This window comes from Ceratotherium simum, chromosome X (genome assembly GCF_057802395.1).
Source record: "Ceratotherium simum simum isolate JZ-2026a chromosome X, ASM5780239v1, whole genome shotgun sequence".
In the NCBI taxonomy this organism is placed as follows: Eukaryota; Metazoa; Chordata; class Mammalia; order Perissodactyla; family Rhinocerotidae; genus Ceratotherium; species Ceratotherium simum.
Window position 1 is genome coordinate 124,541,739 of NC_141940.1, and position 22,099 is coordinate 124,563,837.

A 22,099-nucleotide genomic window follows, 5' to 3' on the forward strand; every position below is an offset into this window, starting at 1 on the left:
ATTACTGCCTCCTTATCCTTCTACTACATCAAGCTCATAGTTCACCTGCTTATCCTTCTACTGGATCAAGCTTATAGAATGTTCACCAGCTTATCCTTCTACTAGATCAAGCAGCATTTCTACCTGCTTATCCTTCTACTGGATCAAGCAGCGTCTCTACCTGCTTATAATTCTACTGGATCAAGCTCATAGAACGTTCACCTGATCATCCTTCTACTAGATCAAGCAGCCCTCCTACCTGCTTATCCTTCTACTAGATCAAGCTCACAGTATTTTCACTCTAAATTTAACAAGAACGAAATAAGTGGTTGCAACACAACATAAAGGAGCTAGCTTAATTAACAGCTAGTGTATATACTTATTGCCCTACTGGTTAAAATAGAATAAAATAAATAAATGGGAAATTAGACCAAAATACTAAAAGAATGAAAAGGCATCCTGTAAAAGTTTATCTTCTAGATGCAATGTGGCATTGGGAATTGGATCCTGAGACAGAAAAAAGACATTAGTGGAAAATCTAAAGTTCAGTTAATAGTGATGTACCAAGGTTAATTTCTGGACAAATCCACCATGGTCATGCAGAAAGTTAACATTTGAGGAAGATGGAGGAAGGGAATACAGGAATTCTCTTTACTATCCTTGTAATTCTTCTGTCAATCTAAACTGATTTCAAAAGAAAAATTTTACTACATATACAGATAGAGATATAGACGATACAGAGAGAGCTACAAATACATGTGTTTCCCCACTTGACTAACTGCTCTGCGTTCTCTAGGTCAAAGTAGAGATAACAATGTGAACTACATCACAGGGTTGTATAAGGATCGTTTCTCATGGCTAAATTGAACTGATCACCTACTATGTAACATGGACTATGATATGCATTTCATCTCATTAAATCTTTACATTTACTCCACGAGGGTGCTACTATCTCTCTCCATTTTATAGATGCAAAATCTGATGGACCATGCTTTGCATTTCCTCTCATTACATCCTTATATCTACCTTATGAGGGTGCTACCATCACTCTCCATTTAATACATGCAACATCTGAGGCTGAGAGGAGTTACGTAGTGAAGGTCACTCATCTAGTAAGTGGCGGAGTGCAGATATAATCCAGCTTTGTCTGTGAATTTGAACAATTCATCAGTACCACTTGATCTCCGCAGCATGATAATTGATGCCAACTTGTCTGTGTTATTGCCAGAAGAGGCAATAGGCAGGCTGGATTGAGAAACTCACAACGACAAATCTGAACCATAGAATTAAGAAGGACTGTGACACTGAACAAATGTTTTTCCCTCCAGGAGTTAATACGTACATCATCTTTAAGGCAAAAGACAATGTCCAGGGCTCACCAGGTGAACGTAAGGGGCACACCTGGCTGCAAATCCACAGAAGAGAGTGGGTGAGAAGCGTGGTGGTTAAAAATCAGAGAGTGGTTTCCAAATCTTGGCAATTGTGAATCATGCTGCAATGAACACAGGGGTGCAGAAACCTCTTTGAGATTCTGACTTCATTTCCTTTGGCTATATACCCAGAAGTGGCCTTGCTGGTTCGCATGGTAGTTCCATTTTTAATTTTTTGAGGAACTTCCATACTGTTTTCCATATTTGCTGCACCAACTTACACTCTCACCAACAGTGCACAAGGGTTCCTTTTTCTCCACATCCTAGCTAACACTTATCTTTTGTCACAACAGCCAAGATATAGCAACAATCTAAATGTCCATAAATGGAAGAATAAAGAAAATGTGGTCTATACATCCAATGGAATATTATTCAGCCTTTAAAAAGAAGTTAATCCTATCGTTTGTGACAACATGGATGGACCATTATGCTAAGTGAAATAAGCTAGATACAGAAAGACAAATACTGCGTGATCTCACACGGAATCTACAATAGTCAAACTCATAGAAGCAGAGAGTAGAATGGTGGTTGCCAGGGGTTGTGGGGAGGGGAAAATGAGGAGATGTTGGTCAAAGGGTAAAAAATTTCAGTTACACAAGATGAATAAGTTCTGGAGATCTAATGTGCAGTGTGGTGACTATGGTTAACAATACTGTATTGTATGCTTGAAATTTGCTAAGACAGTAGATCTTAAGTGTTCTCACCACAAACAAAAAAAGAAAATGGTAACTACATGAAGTGATGAATATGTTAATTAGCTTGATTGTGATCATGTCACAATGTATATGTATATCCCAACACCAAGATGGAAACCTTAAATATATACAACTTTTATTAGTCAATTTTACCAAGAAAGCTGAAAAAATTTATCAATGGAAATATTTGTTTTTGTTTGGTAGAGTGACTCAATTTCACCATAAGAAAACAAAATAGTTTTTCCCTCTTTATTACCATTTATATAAATGCCTATCCACGTATACATAGTGTTTTGAAAGTAGATAATACTGCAGAGCGTGCATGCTCGCGCGTGCACACACACACACACACACGTGAAGCAGAGGGTGCCACAGAAATCCACAGGTGCAACCAGAGTGTGTGTATATCATGATTCAAATATCAGGGATCTATTCTGCTCTGGGGACTTTGCTGATATCCCAGACCTCCAGGTGATGGAAGAAAAGTCTATGAGAGCATGGCTCGATGCACAACCACTTTGAAAACAAAACAAAACTCCCAGGGAAACCCAAGAAATGTCACACACTGCTAGAGATTTGAGATCCCCAAGAGAGCTCCAAGCCACCAATAGCCCCCTGGTGGAACAGCTCTGCACGGGTGCAATGAAGGGGCTTACCTCTGCTCAGGTGAGATGCTTCGAGCACCCTCAAGGAAGGCACGGGACTGTGGGGGGCAGTTGCATCTGCAGCCCCCAGACCCAGCTACCTACTGACTGCCTGTACGCAGGTGTGGCAGCACCAGGTATGTTTTCATCACCAACTAGTTTTCTGACGACAAACTATCATACTCGGGATATGCTCCATTGGGAAAATCTGAACCCACTGTGTGGAACATCGTTAAGACTCTCATCTTATAGTTCTTAATTTATATTCAGAAACTAAAGAAATGTATCAATACACAAAATCTCATGCAATTTTCTAAAGCTGTAAAAGGAGTGTTTTTATAACAGCAATGGTAAAAAAAATATTTGTAAAACTTTTAACAGATGATAAACACACCCGGGCACACTCTGCCTATGGAAGAACATGTTTGAAGAAGTATGATCACACATTTCCAAGCATGCGTTGATGAGCAAATATACTTGCTTGTCAGATGGCGTAGCTTTGAGTCTTATTCCTCCTTCCATATTCCGTGGAAAGGGACATGCATAAAATGTGCCCATCAGGCTTTAAGAGTACAGCATACTGCTCTCCCAGGAACTGCTATGACTGTCACTGAATTACGTTCATAGGAACTCAAATGGTGAGCACTGGAGGCTTCATTCACTTGGCAGATATTTACTAAGCAATGACTTCCTATGATCAGGAATAATGATGGAGTTACCACGTTCTAGGAACTGTTCAAGCTCATTGCGGATATTCACTCATTCATTCCTCACCATCACTCTGCAAGGTAGGGACCCCATTTCACAGTTGAGAACACTTTGGCCAAGATCACACAGCAAGTAAGTGACGGTATCAGGTGCAACTCCAGAATGTGTGCTACTAAATAGGTTTCACCAATTCTCAGAACACCACAGGGAACACATAGATAGATGAACAAGGATCTCGCCCCACAGAAACTCGAAGTCGTGAAGTATAGCTCAGATATACCCACAGATAAATCTGACGGGGGGCCAACAAAAAGCAGGAGGATGCCTCTTACCCGGAATCACCTGCCCTGAGTCAACAGACTTTGAGCTGCGTTGCAGAGGAGAAATAAGGTTAGCAAAGCAGGAAATGGTGTTGCAAGAGGTAAAAGAAAAACATGATAGGGAACCTGGATTATTTTTTCTGAAAATGTACGAGCAGAGAAAAAAGCACAGTCTAAATTTAAAATTTGATGGAGTAATTGTCAAATTCACACTTTTAACATCTCGATGGCACATTGCCTTGGTGGGGAGTCACAGAACGATGATGGCTGAGTTAATCTCTCCAGGCAAGCGCAGAGAAAACTCTTCTACAATTTACTCTGAGACTCTTCTTAGGAACAGCTGTTTCCAAACCAGGTTTCTATTTTTGTGCTTTCAAATGCTGCCGCCCATCAGGTCAAATCACTCTTAATGGCAAGAGCATATGCTAGTCATTCTTATGCTTGATCTGGGCATAGAGTTTTATGAAATATTCCATTTGTCATTTTTCTCCTCTTGCATGTCTCCCTGCCCAGATGACACTGATTCCCTGGACTGATGCAAACCACAATGAAGCATATGATGAGTGAAATTCGCACTAAATGCTTTCTTGCCCAAGATGCTAGATTTCACGCTCTCCTTGATTTATTCATTGCAGGGACTAAAACTCACAAATGATAGATGGAAGATAGGACCAAATTATCCAGGTTCTATCAACCTATTACATAGAGAACAATGGTCTGCTGATGTCGGTATTCAAATGAGGGGTAAAGAATTGAAGAACACCCTCAAAATTAGTTGACACTGTTTGAACTGTTAAGAGTGACTACTTAAGCAATACATCAAACCGCTAAACCATCTGAGTCAGGGATTGGCAAACTTTCCTTCTACAGCGCAAGATAGTAACTATTTTAGGTTTTGTGGGTCGCTTTCCCAACTACCCAGCTCTGCTGTCATAGCTCACAAGCAGCATGGACGAGACACCAACAAATGAGTGTGGCTGTATTTCAATAAAACTTTATCGACAAAATCAGGCATCGGGCTGGATATGGCCCACGTGCCATAGTTAGTGAATTTAGATTCTGGGGTAGGGTGAGTGCATCAACCCTGACCTTACTCCACAATATTGACTCCTTCAGTATAGGGGGGAAATGTCGCTGTCACTTATAACAGTTTAGTTTTTCACTTAATTGAACTCCTTTTTAATAATCTTCTGCAAGATGAAAAAACTAAAAAACATAGCCTAGAATGTAAAGCTAAGCATGTCCTGGCTCTGGTCCACCTTGGCAACATCACACCTTGGTTGATCTGAGTCTCACCTAAGTGCCTCAGTAAACAGCTCGTCTTATCTCGCCTTCTGGAAAGTTCTGTTGTCTTGATGTACGCTCCGCTAGGATTTTCCCCAATCCCCAAAGCATCTGTACAAATCCTTGAAAGCTTGGATAACATGCCCCTCCTTTTTAATTAAGCCTTCTATGACCACCACTCTAGGTAAAGTTTTGCTGTTTTCCATTTCTTTGGCATTTTTCAAGTTCCTCATTTATGGGATGTCCGACAATCAATTCTATGCACATCTTATCATTCCAATGGGACTAAGAGTACTTGAAAATAAACTCTAATTCACTGTTGAATCAACTAAGTCCACAGTGTAATACCTTCCACATAGATAGTGTCCAACATATTTATTAAATGAATGAAATAATGGATTAATCAAAGAAGAGTATTGCTGGGGGAAAAAGACAATCCTACACATGAGCGTGATTATAAATTCATATTTACAACCACTTCTTGTGCCTCAGCTTTGCTAGGATTTTTCATTTCCCTAATCGGTTCCATTCCAAAAGTTCTCTCCTCCAGACTCTTACCAAACAGCTTATCCTCTTACTCTCAAAACAGAGCCTCATCTTCCATTTCATCCAGGAAAATGAGTTCATGAGCATGACATACCTCAACTCCCTGCTCTCGCAGACTTCAATTTATCCACTGTGGCCACATCCTTCTCACTTCCCCAACACTTTTACGCCATGCACCCTCAGCTTCCCTCTCCCACAGACCACACTAGACCACGTCACTTCCATCTTCCCCGCCTCAAGTGAGTAATCCAAACATCCTATCATCCAACCACAACCCCTTGCCTTCTGATATGCCTTCCCCAATGCTGTAATATTTAACTTTGTGGTATCACGGTCATGATTTGCCAAATGAAACCAATGCAATCAAATCATTCTGTCAAGGCACTGTGATCATTCAGTAGTTTGATTCTCTGCTTAAGTGGACAGTCCCCATCATTCCAAATGGCACTTCAATTTAGAGATATTTGCTGATTTTATCCTATCTGGTCCCAACTACCTGCTCAGATCACATAACACACCATTTCCATCACATTCTTGCCAAAGCACTGAATTCCATAGAACCTGTGACATGTATTCACACCTCTCCAGTAAGACCCCAGCCCTCAATGAAAATATCTATGTGTTCTTTATAAATCTAGATCTTCTCAGCAATTTGACATTCTCAATTGTCCCTTGTGTCTTAATGGTCTCTCTATAAAAGTTTACTCAAGAGAATTAAATATATTCCAATCTTTCTCACTACAAAGATTCTCCTTTTATAGCCTGCATCCCTGCATAGACAAATTTCTCAAAAGTATTTGAGAAATTCTCACCTTCCTCTACCCTTCCATCTGTCTGGCCTGTGCCCCTCCCTCTCCATTGAAAATGTACTTATTAGCATCACATGTGTAATAAATACTATGGAGTCTTTGAGTCCTCATCTTACTTGACTTTTAAGCAGCATTCATTTCTACTGACCACGCTCTTCCCTGAATCTTCTATTTTCTCCTCATTTCCCCAATCACTCTCAATATCTTCTTGGTTAGATCATCTTCCATCGCACCTTTTGTTAGAGTTTCTCAAGGCTTGGTCCTTGACCCTCTTCTCTTCTTATACCAAATGATCTCATACATCTCCCCACATGCCAACCCAATCTAGGTCTCTGCCCATGAGTCCTAACTCCTAAAGGGAACCTCTACCTACCCAATCATGCAAGCCAAAACAATGAGAGACATCTTTGATGCTTCCTTTCCCCCAAACCCAATATCCAATCAATTGCCAGTACCGACAGATTTACCAATGCAACCATGCTTTTCCATTCCCTTCTTCATCTAGTTAAACTATTTGTCCTTCAAACCCAAGCTCAAGTATCCTTTTCTTTTATGTATTCAGTCAGAAAGTATTTCTTAAAATGTCAGGCACTGTTCTCGGTTCTGGGGATACAGAGGTGGGTATAATAACACATCTGCTATCATAGATCTTACACTCTAGTGGGTAATAGGGATAGCTTGCCCTTCCTACGTGCACTTACAAACACTTTACATATTGACTTTTTCACCATTACAACAATCTTCTATGACATTCCTATAATAACAATCCTATTATTCCAATTCTAAAGAGGAGGGAACTGATATACAGTTATTCCTCAATTTATCTGTATTCCCACTCCTGTACCCTTTCCATATACTGGCTTTGGGCAATGTTCTTCACCTCCAGTTTTAAGTACTACCCAAATGGCCAAGATTATATATATTCATTCCTAGTGGACAAATTGACTTGGATGTAGGGCACCGTACCAGCTGCATCAGCTGATCCCCTTTGTTTATAGTTTCATCTCTAGCAATACGGAGCTGCTTTCTTGCCCACCATGAGCATCTTGCTCCTGCTGAGAATACACTTCCCACCTTTCCTCTCCTAGCCAACACTTCAAAACATCAGTCTGCAAAAGGTCGGCTCCTCCCAGGAGGTTGTCCGCACTCCCAGGTTGGGTTAACTACCTCTAACCCTTATTTACCAGTAACAGCTCCCTTACCAGTTCATTATTCTGAAATGATCTCGTTTGACAGTCATCTCAACAAACAGAATGTAAGCTACAAGAGGTCAGGGATCCTGTATTCTTTGCCTTTATGCCCTAGAGGCTAGCCCCATGACTGGCCGACTGTATACAGTCAATACATGAATGCATGTCAGTCAAGTTTAACTGAATGAGTGAACTGATAAATGAAGATAACAGGTAGGCTTGTTTCAAAGGTGAAAAAGCCTCCTGGAATACATAACACAGATACTAGAAAGACGGGGCAGCTTCGTCCACTCTTGAGAAGCTGATAACAACGTTTGCCAAAATCTGAAGATAGAACCTGAACATAACCAACTTCTAATAAACTACCAGAGCTTCTTGCTGTTATTTTTTTTTTTTCTAACAAAAGTATCAATTGGTCTCTGAAAGCTGTGCTATTGCATGAGAGAAAGAGATGTCAAATTCAGTGACTGTAAGAAGCAACTCAGAAGCAATATGGACTCAAGCCAATCACTTGCTTTTGGAATTTGCACGTAAGGTAAAGGAGAAATGCAGGAAGCTGCAGTGTCTTCGATGCGGGCATCAGGGAATTCTGAAAGCATTTGCCTGCACGTGGAGAAAGCCTACATTCTTGAACACTCAGGAAAATAAGATTTCCACTCCTCCCATCCTTCTGCAGACACCGTCTATGGAGTTAATTTATCCATTCCATTGACATTTATTACTTGCCTTTAGGCAGAGCCAAAGGGAGGTGGGGAGAGAGCCTCCCCCAGGGTGACCTTGACTTGGGAGTGGAATGGAAATGAAGCCAGAACTCGGAGTTTAACTGTTCCCTCCCAAGACTACAGGAAATTTTCCGCTATGAGGAAGAGGCAGAAAACTCTAAACTCTACTATAAGGAAATCTTAGGGAAGTCTTTCTGGCCCCAGCTAAGGGAGGATCTTTTAGGCAAAAGGGCGGACGGAAATCCTCAGGTCGAGTACCAGGAGCAGAAGGGAGAGAAATCTGGGAAGTGTTCACTAGTCATTCAGCAAGTATTTACTGAACGTTATTTTGGGCACAGGGATAGAGTGGCGAATAAGGCAGCCCAGATCCCTGCTCCCACGGGACTTACATCATAATAGGGCAGACAGACTATGAGCAAATAAATTAATAAACAGGTAAAATACCAGATGTGCAAGGGGTTAAATAAGGTGGCATGATAAGTACTGGTGGTGAGGAGGTGGGAGAAGAACTTCTGATTTGGTGGTCCATGGAGATCTCAGAGGGGCAACATGTGATTGAAGGATCAAATCCATGCAAAGATCACGGGATGAGCTCTCCAACAGAAGGAGCCGCCCATGGAAAGGTCCCAAGATGGAAACAAGATTAAGGTGTCGGGGGACCCAGAAAGAAAGGAAGAAAATGAACCAGAGCTGGGTCACGACATGACCGTGTACAGCTAGGATGCCGACTTCACATTTACTCTCAGCAGCTGGGAATATACTAGAGTGTTTTGAGAAAGGAAGAAAAGCCATGTGAAGAAGGAGGCAGAGATTGGACTAGTGCATCTACAAGCCAAGGAATGCCAAGGATTGCTGGAAACCACCAGAAGCTGAGGGAGGTAAGGAAGGATCCTCCGCTAGAGTCTTTGTGGGGAGCATGGTCCTGCTAACCTTTGATTTCAGACTTATGGTCTCCAGACTGAGAGAGAGAATAACTTTCTATTGTTTCTAAGGCACCCAGTTTATGGTACTTTGTTAGCAGCCTTAGGAAACCCATACAGTACATTGAGAGTATGTTTATTAAAGTTCATCCAGGTGCCTGGATGGAGAATGAATTGCAGACAACAAAGAAGAAGCAAAAGAAACCACAAAGAAACCCATTGGGAGATGAGTTTGAGGTGATGGTGGCCAGGAAGAGGCCACAATTGACAGACATGAAAAAGTGGCTCAGAGTCAGGTATACTTAGAAGATAAAGCTTATAGGACATGCTGTTGGAATATGGGGCTTGGGGGGGAGTCAAAGAAATAGGCTTTAGGGAGTCAAAGAACTCCAGCTGTGGGGGTTGAGTCACTGAGTGAAGAGTGGTGCAGTTAAATGAGATTAGTGAGGTCGGGTGACATGTGGGCTTGGGAAGTAAAATCCCTAGAACGCATCTGTTAAATAGGATGTGCCCACTGAGTATCCATATCCCATGTCATGTGGGCAACTGGACAGAGGAGTTTGGGGTTCCAAGGAAGGGTCAGGGCTGGGCATGGGCGTTACCAGCACTCAAATGCTAGTTGAGGTCATGGGTTTGGATGAGATCACAAAGGTGAGTGTGTAGATAAAGAAGGGAGGGGCCCAGGACAGAGCCCTGGAGGTCTCCAACTTTGAGAGGTAGGTCAGAGGAGGAGGAGCTGGCAATCAAGTTGAGAGGGAGCTTCCATAAATTCCTCCCCACCATCTCTGCAAAGATAGCCCCAGGGCTTAAAACCCTGACTTAGTCATCAAGGGAAGCTGGTGACCCCTGCTCCTTTGATAAGAAAACTGCAATTGGTAGGACAATTGTCCTGATCTCCTATTCAACGATGCCCTGACACAGGTAAGAGTGCAGAATAAAGAGTCTTCTCAAGACTCACCCACCTAACTGATCTAAATGGACCCCATCCCTGCCGATGGTGCAGTTACACAAACTGAGAGCCATAACCTGAGTTTCCTAGAGATAGTTGAGGGTTGTAAGGAAATTATAAATCCTCTGTTAGATTAAAGCAGGGGTTCCTATTCCCGCATCCCAAAGTAGCAATGTGGACATTTTCAACATTCAACAGCCCTGATGGGAGTTTAACATTTAACAGCTGTAAGTGGTCACAGGCTAACGTAAAGGGGATGGGATTTTTGTCGTTGTTATTTATTTATTGATCTTGCTCTCAATGAAAATCCTAATAATGCAGTATGGGAACACTGTCAAATTAACTAGAAGCTCCAATGGAGACAAGGCTTCCTTAGGTCTTAAATGGAAACATGGATTATGACTTGGTAAAATGGTTTTACTAGATTGACACAATCATTCAGAACATGTGGACAGAAGAAGGAAATTTATTTTAGAAGGTTCTCAGAAGTAAATATTTCAGGAACTATTATATGAAAGACATTGCCAAGATTGCTGAAATTTGACTCGAGTTATATTCAAAGTGCACATTGGACCCTCCCTCTATCTCCCAATTTCTTTTTATGCTGGAGCCTTTTGACAAAGATACAATTTATCATATCTAAATATAAATTTATCCATATCTAAATCTAATCCATATCTAAATCTAACGTTGCAAACACATTTCATTACGAAAAAGTAAGAGAAACAATTTGGGGTGTCACCATTCCGCCACCCCTATAATATTAAATTAGTATTTATTAAATGCAAACCACAGCAGGGATCTAATGTTCCTACAATTAAAAGGAATAACCTGTTGAATTCTGTGGAAAGATGATTTAATTGTAGCCATTCTATCAAGCTAGCCCATAGATTTCACTAGTGAAACAGATTTGATTGGGAAATAAAGTAGAATCACTGGCTCAAACAGTAGAGATCTTTTGGAAGGGTTTTGATTGAGAGTAGACATCATTATTGTTCAGAAAAAAATGCTCTTTTGATCAGGGAGTTTAAATAGCGTGATTCCTCTGTGTTTGCATAAACCATAGGAGTATGTTTGTGTCCACAGCTTTAGAAAACAAGATGTCTTGACATTTAGAGGTCTTTGGTCATTTCCCACAGCTGAAGGAAACTGCATCTTTCTTTTAGTGCATTGCATTTTAACAATGTTTCACTGTGAACTTGATTTCAACTAAATGTGACACAGGGATAATGCTTCGCAATAGAGTAGTGGCTGAGCTATTAATACAGTGTCATACATTGGTAGTATTTCCAGCAGTCAAACAAAACATTTCTAACACATCCAATACGTTTCTGAAAAAATATCATGGAGCAGCTATTGCCATACGTTTAGGATTGTATGATAACCCCGGTTCCCAACCATCATTCAGGACCCTGGACACTCTCTTTCCCACCCATACCACCTATGTCTCCCAAGAGTCAGCTATCAAAGGCAAATGCCAGCGCCACTTCCTCCTGGCCCTCAGCCTTCTTCAGATTCATCAGCCAGCGGTCATCCGGTCATCTCTCCCAGAACTGAGGCTCCCTAGCCTTGTAGATGTAACTTTCTTAAATAACGTGTTACTTTCTAACCACTTCCATTACTGTGATTTATGTACGTGTCTCATCGGCAGCCACTAAGCTACTTGGGAACCCAACAGGCTTTCCGCGGGCGAAGGAATAAATGGGTGAACCAGTGCATGAAATGCAGTCTGTAACTCCATGTTTAGAGACGCTGTCATCTATAAAAGAAAATAAAAACAACTCTCTCCACACAGGCCATAACCTCATGGAAATACAACGGAAACAGCTAGTCTTAATATACAGGAATACAAGTTTTCACTTCTTATTGCTGAAAAATAAGGCTGCAAATAGAACAGGGCTGGCTGAAAGAGTAGCAGCCTAGTAGGGTTAATCCCGTTCACATTAAACATACCAGTTCATTCATTTAACCCACATTAAATATCATTCCTGTGTCCTGCAGTGGTGAGATAACAATGGGATGCAAAGGAAGGAAGCAGTATGAAAATCCTATGAAGGTTGTCCAGACTAGCAGTGAACAGGAATCTTTTCCTCCTAGGTTGTCCAGACCAGCAGCGAACAGGAATCCTTTCCTCCTAGGTTGTCCAGAGCAGCAGTGAACAGGAATCCTTTCCTCCTAGGTTGTCCAGACCAGCAGTGAACAGGAATCCTTTCCTCCTAGGTTGTCCAGACCAGCAGTGAACAGGAATCCTTTCCTCCTAGACTCCAGGCAACCAAAGGTCTAAGAAATGGTCCCTGCCCCAAGGTGCTTAGAATTTAATAGGATCCCAGATATGCACATAATATTTTTGAAGTATAAAGTTTCATAGGCTACATGCCACCACTGGGAGGGATAACAGACTACCTTTTCTCCATCTCTTTGCCTCAGGCATGGTGTGACTCGGCATTACTCAACTCCTTGCAGTCTGCAGAACAAGCCATTTGCTGCTTCTCCTCATGGCCAGCACTACTAAAGAGGATGAGTGGTTGGGAGGACGGAAAGAGCTACAAGGAGAACAAGAGACTGAGCACACACTGTGCCTAACTCCTTCCCAGCCTTGCTTCCTTTGGAAACATTTCTTGGGCCCCCTCAGCTGAGTGAGGCCCTCCTTGCTGCGTGCACTACTAGCATCTTGTACAAACAAATGTTGATGCCCTATTAAACCGCATGGGGCTCCCTAGGCTTCTCACCACCACCCACCCACCCAATTAACCACCAGCTAATCTTCCTTCAGGGCAGAGACTATATTTTGCATTTATTTTTGCCTCTGTCCCAGTGCCAGATACACAGCTCAATCAACATTGCTAAACCAATTAATAGATGAAAGCATTCCATATATTATCCTTTCATATCTTTGGAGGTAAACTCTGATTTCCAGAGTCCCTGGGAATCTCTGAAACATCCACACGAGAGAATAAATAATGAAAGAGCGTGAAAGCACTTTATCGCTTTAAGCCAGCAAAATTTGATGGTCACGTGCTTTTCTATGTCTTGTGCATCTTCCTGTCTTATTCAGGTGCCCCCCACTGTCTGGGACACCACACTTCACTTCTTTGCACGGTCACTTCTACTCATCCTTTCCTGTGGTACGTTCAACTCACACCCACTGCAGATTCAGGTAGGTGTATTAACCCTTAGCATTGATATGCCATTTTAGGCATCTCATCTAAGTCTTTGTGAAACAGGCCACATTTTATTATAATTAGATACGTATGTCTTGCATTTGCAGAGCGTACACTGTATAAGTAACTTGGGCTCAGTAGCTGGGTCTTATGTAAGATCCTCAAGGACTAGCGTGATGCCTGATCCACCACAGTGGTGACTTAGCTGATGCTGCATCAAGAATGAAGTATCAGCTCAAAATGCTATTGCAGGTTGAGGTAGGAAGAATAATGGCCTCTCAAAGATGTCCACATCCTCATCCCCCAGAAACTGTTACCTTCCATGGCAAAAGGGCCTTTGCAGATGTGATTAAGTTAAGGGTCTTGAATTGGGAAAATTGGGATTATCCGAGTGAGTCCAATATAATCACAATGGTTCTTAAAATCCAAGGCAAGAGAGTCAGAGTAAGTGAAGGAGATGGGATTATGGAAGCAAAGGTCAGAGAGAGAGGGAGGTTTGATGACACTGCATTGTTGGCTTTAAAGATGAAAGAAGGGCAGCATAGCAGTTAAGTTTGTGCACTCCACTTTTGCGGCCCGGGGTTTGCCAGTTCAGATCCCGGGCACAGACCGATGCCCCACTCATCAAGCCATGCTGAGGTGGCATCCCACATAGAGCAACTAGAAGGATGTACAACTATGACATACAAGTATCTACTGGGGCCTTGGGGAGAACAAAGGGAAAAAGGAGGAAGATTGGCAACATACCTTAGCTCAGGACCAATCTTCCTCAAAAAAAAAAAAAAAGTAAAGATGGAAGAAGAGGTCATGAGCCAAGGAATGTGGGTGGTTTCTAGAAGCTGGAAAAGGCAAGGAAACAGATTTTCTCCCAGAACCTCCAGAAGGAATGCAGTCCAGCTGTCACCTTGATTTTAGACCAGTAGACCCATTTCAGATTTCTGACCTCCAGAACTGTAAGTTCATAAATTGGTGCTGCTTTAAGCCAGGAAGTTTGTGTTAATTTGTTACAGCAGCAATAGAAAACTAACACACAGGTGAGAGAGGGGTTCTTGTTTTAATCAGCTATACAATATGGGGCTGTATTTACCTTTGGGTGAAAACACCCTCATTCTAATGTCTTGACCTAGAATGTGTGCTTTGAATTTCTGTGGGGACCATACGAGAAATGGCCACTGTGGCCATCTGACTGTTCAGTGCCTGTGGCACAATGAAGCTCTGTATATTACAAGAGGCAGAGGGACAATGCCAAAGCTCTAAGATCAAGGAGAAGGTGACCCAGATGAGCCAGGAGGACAGAGCTTATCAACATCAGCATTTCTCACCTTTGTAGATTCCGTTGCTCCCTCCATGGACTTCTCCTTTGGTGGTCACTTCCTCCACATGTGCTCCTTGGTCCGATGAGAAGTAGATGAGGGTGTTATTAGCCAGTCTCAACTCATCTAGAACATTCAAGATCTGCCCTGAAGGAGAGAAAATACTCAATTTTAAAACAGTTCAATCTTTACAAAAGAAAGGGAGATTATTTGCTCTCATCAACTTGTCCGTTAATTTCTCAAGGTGGGAAGGAGATGCTCTGGTACACTGGAGCTCTCCCATGCTGATCCCAACAGGAGATGCAACGTAATCAGGAGGACTAACTGTGGCAGGGTTCTTGGCGAAGACAAGAAGATTCAGTCACTGAATTAAGTGTCACCTATAAGCATCACTTGAAACTCTAGGCATCATGGAGTGATTCTGTAGAGAGATCTGCTAAACTACTCTAGAAGCATCAGGCTCATGGATTATGAGCCACTTGGAGGAAGGTGTCAAAAGAGAGAAGCCAAATTGTTGCAGTCACCAGCTGGCCATAGTCTTAAGGTTATGAAGTCGACTATTTTTACTTCTTGAATGGAAAAAAAACAAACCATCAATGTTCCTCTTCCATGAACAAATATGTCTACAAATATTTTATGATGAACGTCCTCTTTTAACACTTACAGTAGATACCCAAGTCTAAAACTGTCCATCTTGAGTATCAATAGTCCTCATACTTTCCTTTTCTTGTCCTCACCTTCCTTCCCCAAAACTATCATTGATTACTACCCCCAAAAAACAACACTTCAAAATAATAACAATATCAACATAAGAATAACCGCTACCATCTGCTGAGCCCCCTCTATGTGCAAAGGACTTTATCACACGTTCTCTTGTTTACACTACACTAAAACCTATGGGTAAATAGCACTGGCTCCATTTTACAGATGGGAGCAACAATGGTCTGAAAAGATCAGCAACCAACTCAAGGCCACATAGCAAGTGGGAGAGCCAGAAAGTAAGAGTTAAATTTGATTCCAAAACCCAGACTCTCAAACCCTGTGTAGTTAAGTGGACAGGCTCAATGAGAATCAGAGCAGTAAAAAAAGACGTTAAGGGAAAAAAAATTAGAGACACCTACTGAAATACCCACGGATGAAACAATACGATGGCTGCTGTCTTCTTCAAATTAATACATGAAAAACGGAAGTGTGTGTGGGGTAGAGATTAAACAAGGTTAGGCATGAGTTCGTAACCATTAAAGGTGGATCAAAGGCATATGGGAGTTTACTGTACTTTTCTGTCTATTTCTGCTTATGCTTAAAATTTTCCATGAGAAAAAAAAATAGAAGCTAGTGGAAGATTGGAGAAATGGCTGAAACACGGACTCTGATTAGGAAGCTATCACCAGTTCTCAAATCAGAAGAAAATGATAGTCAAACCAGAGGTATACAATTTATAATTTCCACAGAGATCTATGTACTCGAAATACTGCTAGTTTAATTTACTAAGTTAATGCACGCAGTTATACTTGAGAGTATTAACAGGTGTGACTCCATGTTTTGATGTTTCATTGCTAAGAGATTTTAGGCCTCACCTTTCCCTCTTCCACATGTGCCCCCCAAGCTGATAAGACAGCCTGGGTGCTCTCTCCTCCAGTGCCTATGGGAGATTCAAACTAGGCAAGCTCCTGCCGGCATGCAGGAATCCTCATCCAAATCCCCAACTCCTACCTACCATGAAAGCTGAATCAGTCTCCTTGCCCATCTCTCTTAAGCTTCTTCCACACCAGCTTAGAAGCTACCCTGTTCTCCCCAGCGAGCCTCATTATGTGGCCAACAAACCTTTTCACATCCTCTGGCTGTGGGTGTGGCATCATTAGTCTCGACATGGGAACTGAATTTTGCATCAACTGGAATTCTACAAGGATGCCAGGTATCACTTGCAGCAGAAATAACAACCGAATATGGATACATGCTCTCCAGCAGGTAGGTCACGCCCCAGTGGAGACAGGCCCTCTGCCCTGCAGGTGCACCCTCACCGACTTGGCCCAGAAAAGGGAGAGAAGGACTGCAGAGTCAACTCTCCACAGAGGTGGCAGAGATGATTTCTGATGCAAAAGCAAGACACAAGTCGTTTGTTACAAGACATATTTTTGCTATTTGATTGCAAATGCCACAGGCTAGAGTACGTTCAATCTTTCTCAATTTTTTAACTCAAATAATAAACATTCCTAGAAGCCACATTATATACATGAATGTCATACTCAGAACCAAGGAATAAGATGCACGAGGGCCATTTCAGCAGTTTGTCTCCTATGATAAATCATTATCAGGCAGACATTTATTATGGTGTTATTGGTCCAGCTAGGCAAACCACCTGTGCACTTGGGCTTGGGGTTATTCGGCTCTGACACTCATTTAAGACTTATCCCTTTGAAAATGGTAAGTAGTTTAATGAGTAGACTTAGGAAGAAGTGATAAGGTGATATAACCCCCGCTTATACTATGAAGGAAAAATGCCCCTTTTGGCTCATATGACAATTTCTAAATAAAATAATACAGACTGGGCAGAGAGTAGAGTATTGAGAGTTTTACTTCTTTGTGTTGTAATTAGTATTTTGCAAAAGCACACGCGACTATGCACCTCCATTTCAAATGAAATTCACCTTTCATATATTTAGAAGTATCCTAGCATGAAGAAAATAATAATAATCCTGTGAAGAAGTGCCTTTTGAAAAAATGTGGTTTCCACGATAACTTCTATGGACACAAAAAACCTGCACACGGATGTTTACAGCAGCTTTATTCATCATTGCCCAAACCTTGGAAGCAACTGAGATGTCCCTCAGTAGGTGAATGGATAAATAAACTGTGGTACATCCAGACAATGGAATATTATTCAGCACTAAAAAGAAACGAGCTATCAAGCCATGGAAAGACATTGAGGAAATTTAAATGCATATTACTAAGTGCAAGAAGCCAATCTGAAAAGGCTACCTGCTGCACGATTCCAACTCTATGACATTTTGGAAAAGGCAAAACTATGGAGACCGTAAAAGAATCAGTAGTTGCCACAGGCTTGGAGGGAGGCAGAGATGAATAGGCAGAGCGCAGAGGATTTTTAGGACAGGGTAAGTATTGTGTATGACACTGTAATGGTGGATACATGTCACTATAAATTTGTCCAAACCCATAGAATGTACAATTCAAATAGCGAGCCCTCAGGCAAACTATGGATTTTTGTTGGTAATAACGTATCCATATTGGCTCATTAATTGCAACAAATGTACCACATTAATACAAAATACCACAGGGGAAATTGTGTGCAGAAGAAAGGAAATATATGAAAACCCTCTGTACTTTCTACTTTTACTTTCTGTAAACCTAAAACTGCTAAAAAAATAATAGTCTACTAATTTGTAAGACATGCCTTTCAAATACAATGCTGACCCCTAGACTTCCTCATCCGTGCATTCAATAATGTGTTTACGAAGCACCAACTGAACACGAGCTTCGCGCTAAAGGCTGGGGCACGGCAGAGTATCAGGCCACGCCTTCTCCTAAAGCCTCCTGATGACTCGTTTCCTCTGTTCAAGCCGGTTACATCTATTTACAGTTTCCCCTCCAGGTTACTCTCCTCTCCAGATAAACCTGCAGCTGCGCTGATCATAGAGATTCCTGCTATTAAAATATATATTGCATCCTTTTCCATCTTAACACTCCTCCCTTGATAGTTCCTCCAAATTCCAATATTTCAGATGACCCTGATAAGAAATTTACTTTCTCTCCACCAATTTTTCTTATTCATTGCCTCAAGGGATAACTTTACTTATCATTTCATCAAAAGCACCATATAGGACTGGGTTGGGATTAATACAAGAGAATCTAGCTGAGGCTACCGTGCATGTACAAATGGTGGAGATTTTGGCTCAACCTGTGGAAAAACTGTCAGATTTATGATTTCCTTTTAGTTCTTTTTTTCCCAAAAGACACACTCTAGATCCCACACAGTTTAGGTTTTATGCCAGAATCTCATTTGTAAAGCCCAAAGCCCATTAACCATTTAATTTTTCATAAGATTGATCCTATAAAGGTCTAACATATTTCTCTCCTAAAAATTCTGAAGAAAACCTCCTGTGGAAACAAATGCTGTCGTGTTATTCTTGCTTTCAGAGCAATACATTGCAAGTCAGAGGTCTGCAAATATTATTCTTCAGTAAGGTTCTCAAGGTATAATGATACCAATTTATATAGGAGGAGAGTTTTGAATTACCGATGGTGGGCTGCAGGATAGCTTATAAATGAAATGTTCTATTTCCAAAGCTTTCTCACGTTGTTCCCTGAATGAAACAAATACAGGGAATAAGCCATTTCAAGAGCATTTTGTTATTTCACTGGAGACAACAAGAGCGAGCTTACCAAAAAATGAGGACTTCCTACCAGACTGTTGTAATTCCAAAGGAGAAAACTTCGAAATGTGAAAATCTGACTCCTTCCTCCTTCAGGTGTGAATGTGGGTTGCAGAGGAAGCCTAAATTCTAGAGAGCTCATTCATTCCATTTATTCCCCCCACAAACAAGTGTTAATCCAATATTTAGAGTCAGGGCGGGGATATGCTATGCAGGAGAGAGAAGGGTTTCAATGCACAGGCAGAATTTTAGGTCTTGCATGAGAGAGGGGCTATTGCATTGAACTAAGCGCTCAAGCTCTGGCTTCTGGGTCCTGAGAGAAGCAGACCTGGTTTGAATCCTGGGTCCCCGGCTTGCTCAGTGGGGTTCTTTGCCTCTGCATCAGGGATGATAAGGTATAATAGTAGAGGGTTGCCATGAGGAATGAAGGAAAATTGCATCCAAAACACTTAGCCCAGGACTGTCACACTACGAGTGTTCATTGCACCTTAGCTCTTAAATGGAGTTAAAAAATGGGCTTGCATTATTGAAGCCTTGCTATTTCTGCTGATTTGGCTTTCCCTTTTCTTCTACAAGGTAGGTTGACTCAGACAAAATATTGGAGCAAAATGCCGTGAAGTAACTCTTTGCCCTTTTGGAAGCATTGGGCTCATTAAGGAAAAAAATATCTCCTTAAGCAGCCACCCACCATGCATAATTAAGAAAGAATTTCCACCTACTCAATGTAACTCTAAAAAACACAGGAAACCCTAAAAAGTTCCCCTAAAACTATGTAGGTTCTTTATCTGATCAACAGGTTAATGGTGGGACTCAAATATTCCCTCTGAGGCTAAAATTTTAAGACAAAGGAGAGGATCTAATTGCAGGACCTGGTGGTGGCCATGACTCTCCATGAGGCACGTGAAATGCTTGGTGTCATTTTGGGAAGCTAGTTAACCTATGTTCTGATGCTGTCCTGAATTATTAAATGGCACAGAGAAATTCTGTTGTCATTGGCCCTAGAAAGGCAATTCTTTGTTAGCTTATGTAGGCTTAGAAGCATTACCAACATCCCATACATCAGGGCATATTTGTCAGCATACAAATAGATTTATTGTCTCCAGGGGGAAGCAATGTCCATTTAATGCAGGTAAACTTGATCTAGTACTCCTTCCCAAAATAAATGGTCGAGATTTTCAAAACGTTAAGTCCTGATCTTCTCCATAACATGGAGCTCATGGGATCCCACAGATGGGACATTTACAAGCATACAAGTTATCTATAGTATAAAATCAAGTTCAAAAGCCTACATATAAAAGAAAAAAAATAGTATATGACCAAAAATGGAAGTCCTAATATCGGATTATTTATCTGCATTCCATAAGGTGGTCAAGAAACAAAAATGACAGGCTGGCTTTCGGGGAGTGCGAGGGGGGAGAGTTGGTGTTGTTTGCTATGGCTTTTCATTTGTTTCTTGATTTGAGGGTATTTTTAGAGAGAAGCAGACAAAATATTGCAATAGTTAAATAGAAGATGTGGTGTTCTCCTTATTATCCTGGGATCCAATGCAACTGTTGCATGAAATGTAGTCTGGAACTCAACTACTTAGACGCCACCTGGAAATCCAGGTCTAAGGAGGCATTGAAAATGAAACTCTTGCAAGACGGTTTCAGGAACTAAGAAACTGGGAGCCAGAGCATGAATTCTACCACATCCATAGGGTATTTCCACATCCTCAGTGATGAGAGAAGGGTGGCTCCCATCTCCACCAATGAATGAGCAAGAGAAAAGGGGCTCAAACTTTATCACAAGCAATTTATGTAGCATGCAACATGCCTGCCACAAGCAGATGATGGAGCAGCCATGGAACCATCCTCTTTGAAGGCCTTTAAGAAAAGGATAAACCCTTCCCCGACAGCCGTGGGTGAATTACACATCAACGTACCCAGTGCCAGATCTCGTGTGTTTTCTCTTCAACCAGATTCACCATGTCCATTAACTTTGGGATCATCCCTTTAATATTTCACTCACTTCCACATCTCCTAAGTTACACAAATATTTCACTCCAAACATGTTTAAAAGATCTCTCTAATCATTTTCCAAATAGCTATGGAAACGTAAATAAATGTGATATTAAGGAATTGATTCAGCTACTTTATGCATTAATTTATGCATTTCTTTTGTTGTTGTTCTTCTGGCTGACCCAAACTAATAATCAAGACCTTGTGTTTAGAACATAAGTTCCCTAGGGTGTTCATATTATATATCAGTGTTCCTCAAATTTTAGTGTGCTTGTTTATCCACTGGAGACCATGCTAAAACAAAGATTCTGATTCAGTAAATCTGGAGGAGTCAGGTCTGAGAACTTGAATTTCTGAAAAGCTCTTAAATGGTGTTTGTCCGAGGACCATACTTTTAGAACACAGGTTATGTGTGACTAAATGTTTAATAAATGTTGACATATAATAAAAGGAGATGGTTGGCATTTTACAGATTTCAAGAACTACACTGATAATGAGATTTAACTACAGACAATTGAACACATAACTTTTATACACAGTAAATAAACGTAATAAAAGGATAATTAGGATCATTAGGGTAGCTAAGAAACGGAAAACTGTAAGACTGAAATGCCGCCTTTCTACTAATGTCCCTTTCTTCCCTTTGCTGGCGTTTCCCTCTTTGGTGAGTTCCTGTCTGCGCTCATATTGTTTGCAGGACATTCATCCTTATTTTGTGTGGTACCTGGTTGTTGTGATAATGTTGTGATTTCCTCCATTAAACCCATCTCTGCCCTAATCACAGTGGTAACATGTGATTTATCCCCCTGCTCCCGCATCAGCTCTCACCATCTGGGCTGCTTTCAAGGCTCTACTCAGCCATCTTCCTGGATTAACAATAACTTGTGTTTTTTCCAGTGTGCTGCATTTGCTGCAAATAATTTGCATAACTCCAGCTAGTTCTCATTCTCTTGGAGCACGCCAGTGTTCTCCTGCATCGATGAGGCCAAGGCACACAGAAGAACAGGGTCATTGTGTCTGATCAATGGCATTACACCT

The 22,099-nt window shown here is 41.4% G+C and overlaps 1 protein-coding gene across 1 annotated transcript in view; it reads right to left on the reverse strand.

The window, feature by feature from the left end:
• The window catches only part of LOC101400125 (steroid sulfatase), a 106,674-nt gene that overhangs the window by 26,817 nt on the left and 57,758 nt on the right, over positions 1-22,099 (reverse strand). The window contains exon 7 of the mRNA XM_004440747.3: positions 14,680-14,817. Within this exon, the coding sequence (XP_004440804.1) occupies positions 14,680-14,817 (138 nt within the window). The remainder of the gene's footprint in view (positions 1-14,679; positions 14,818-22,099) is intronic.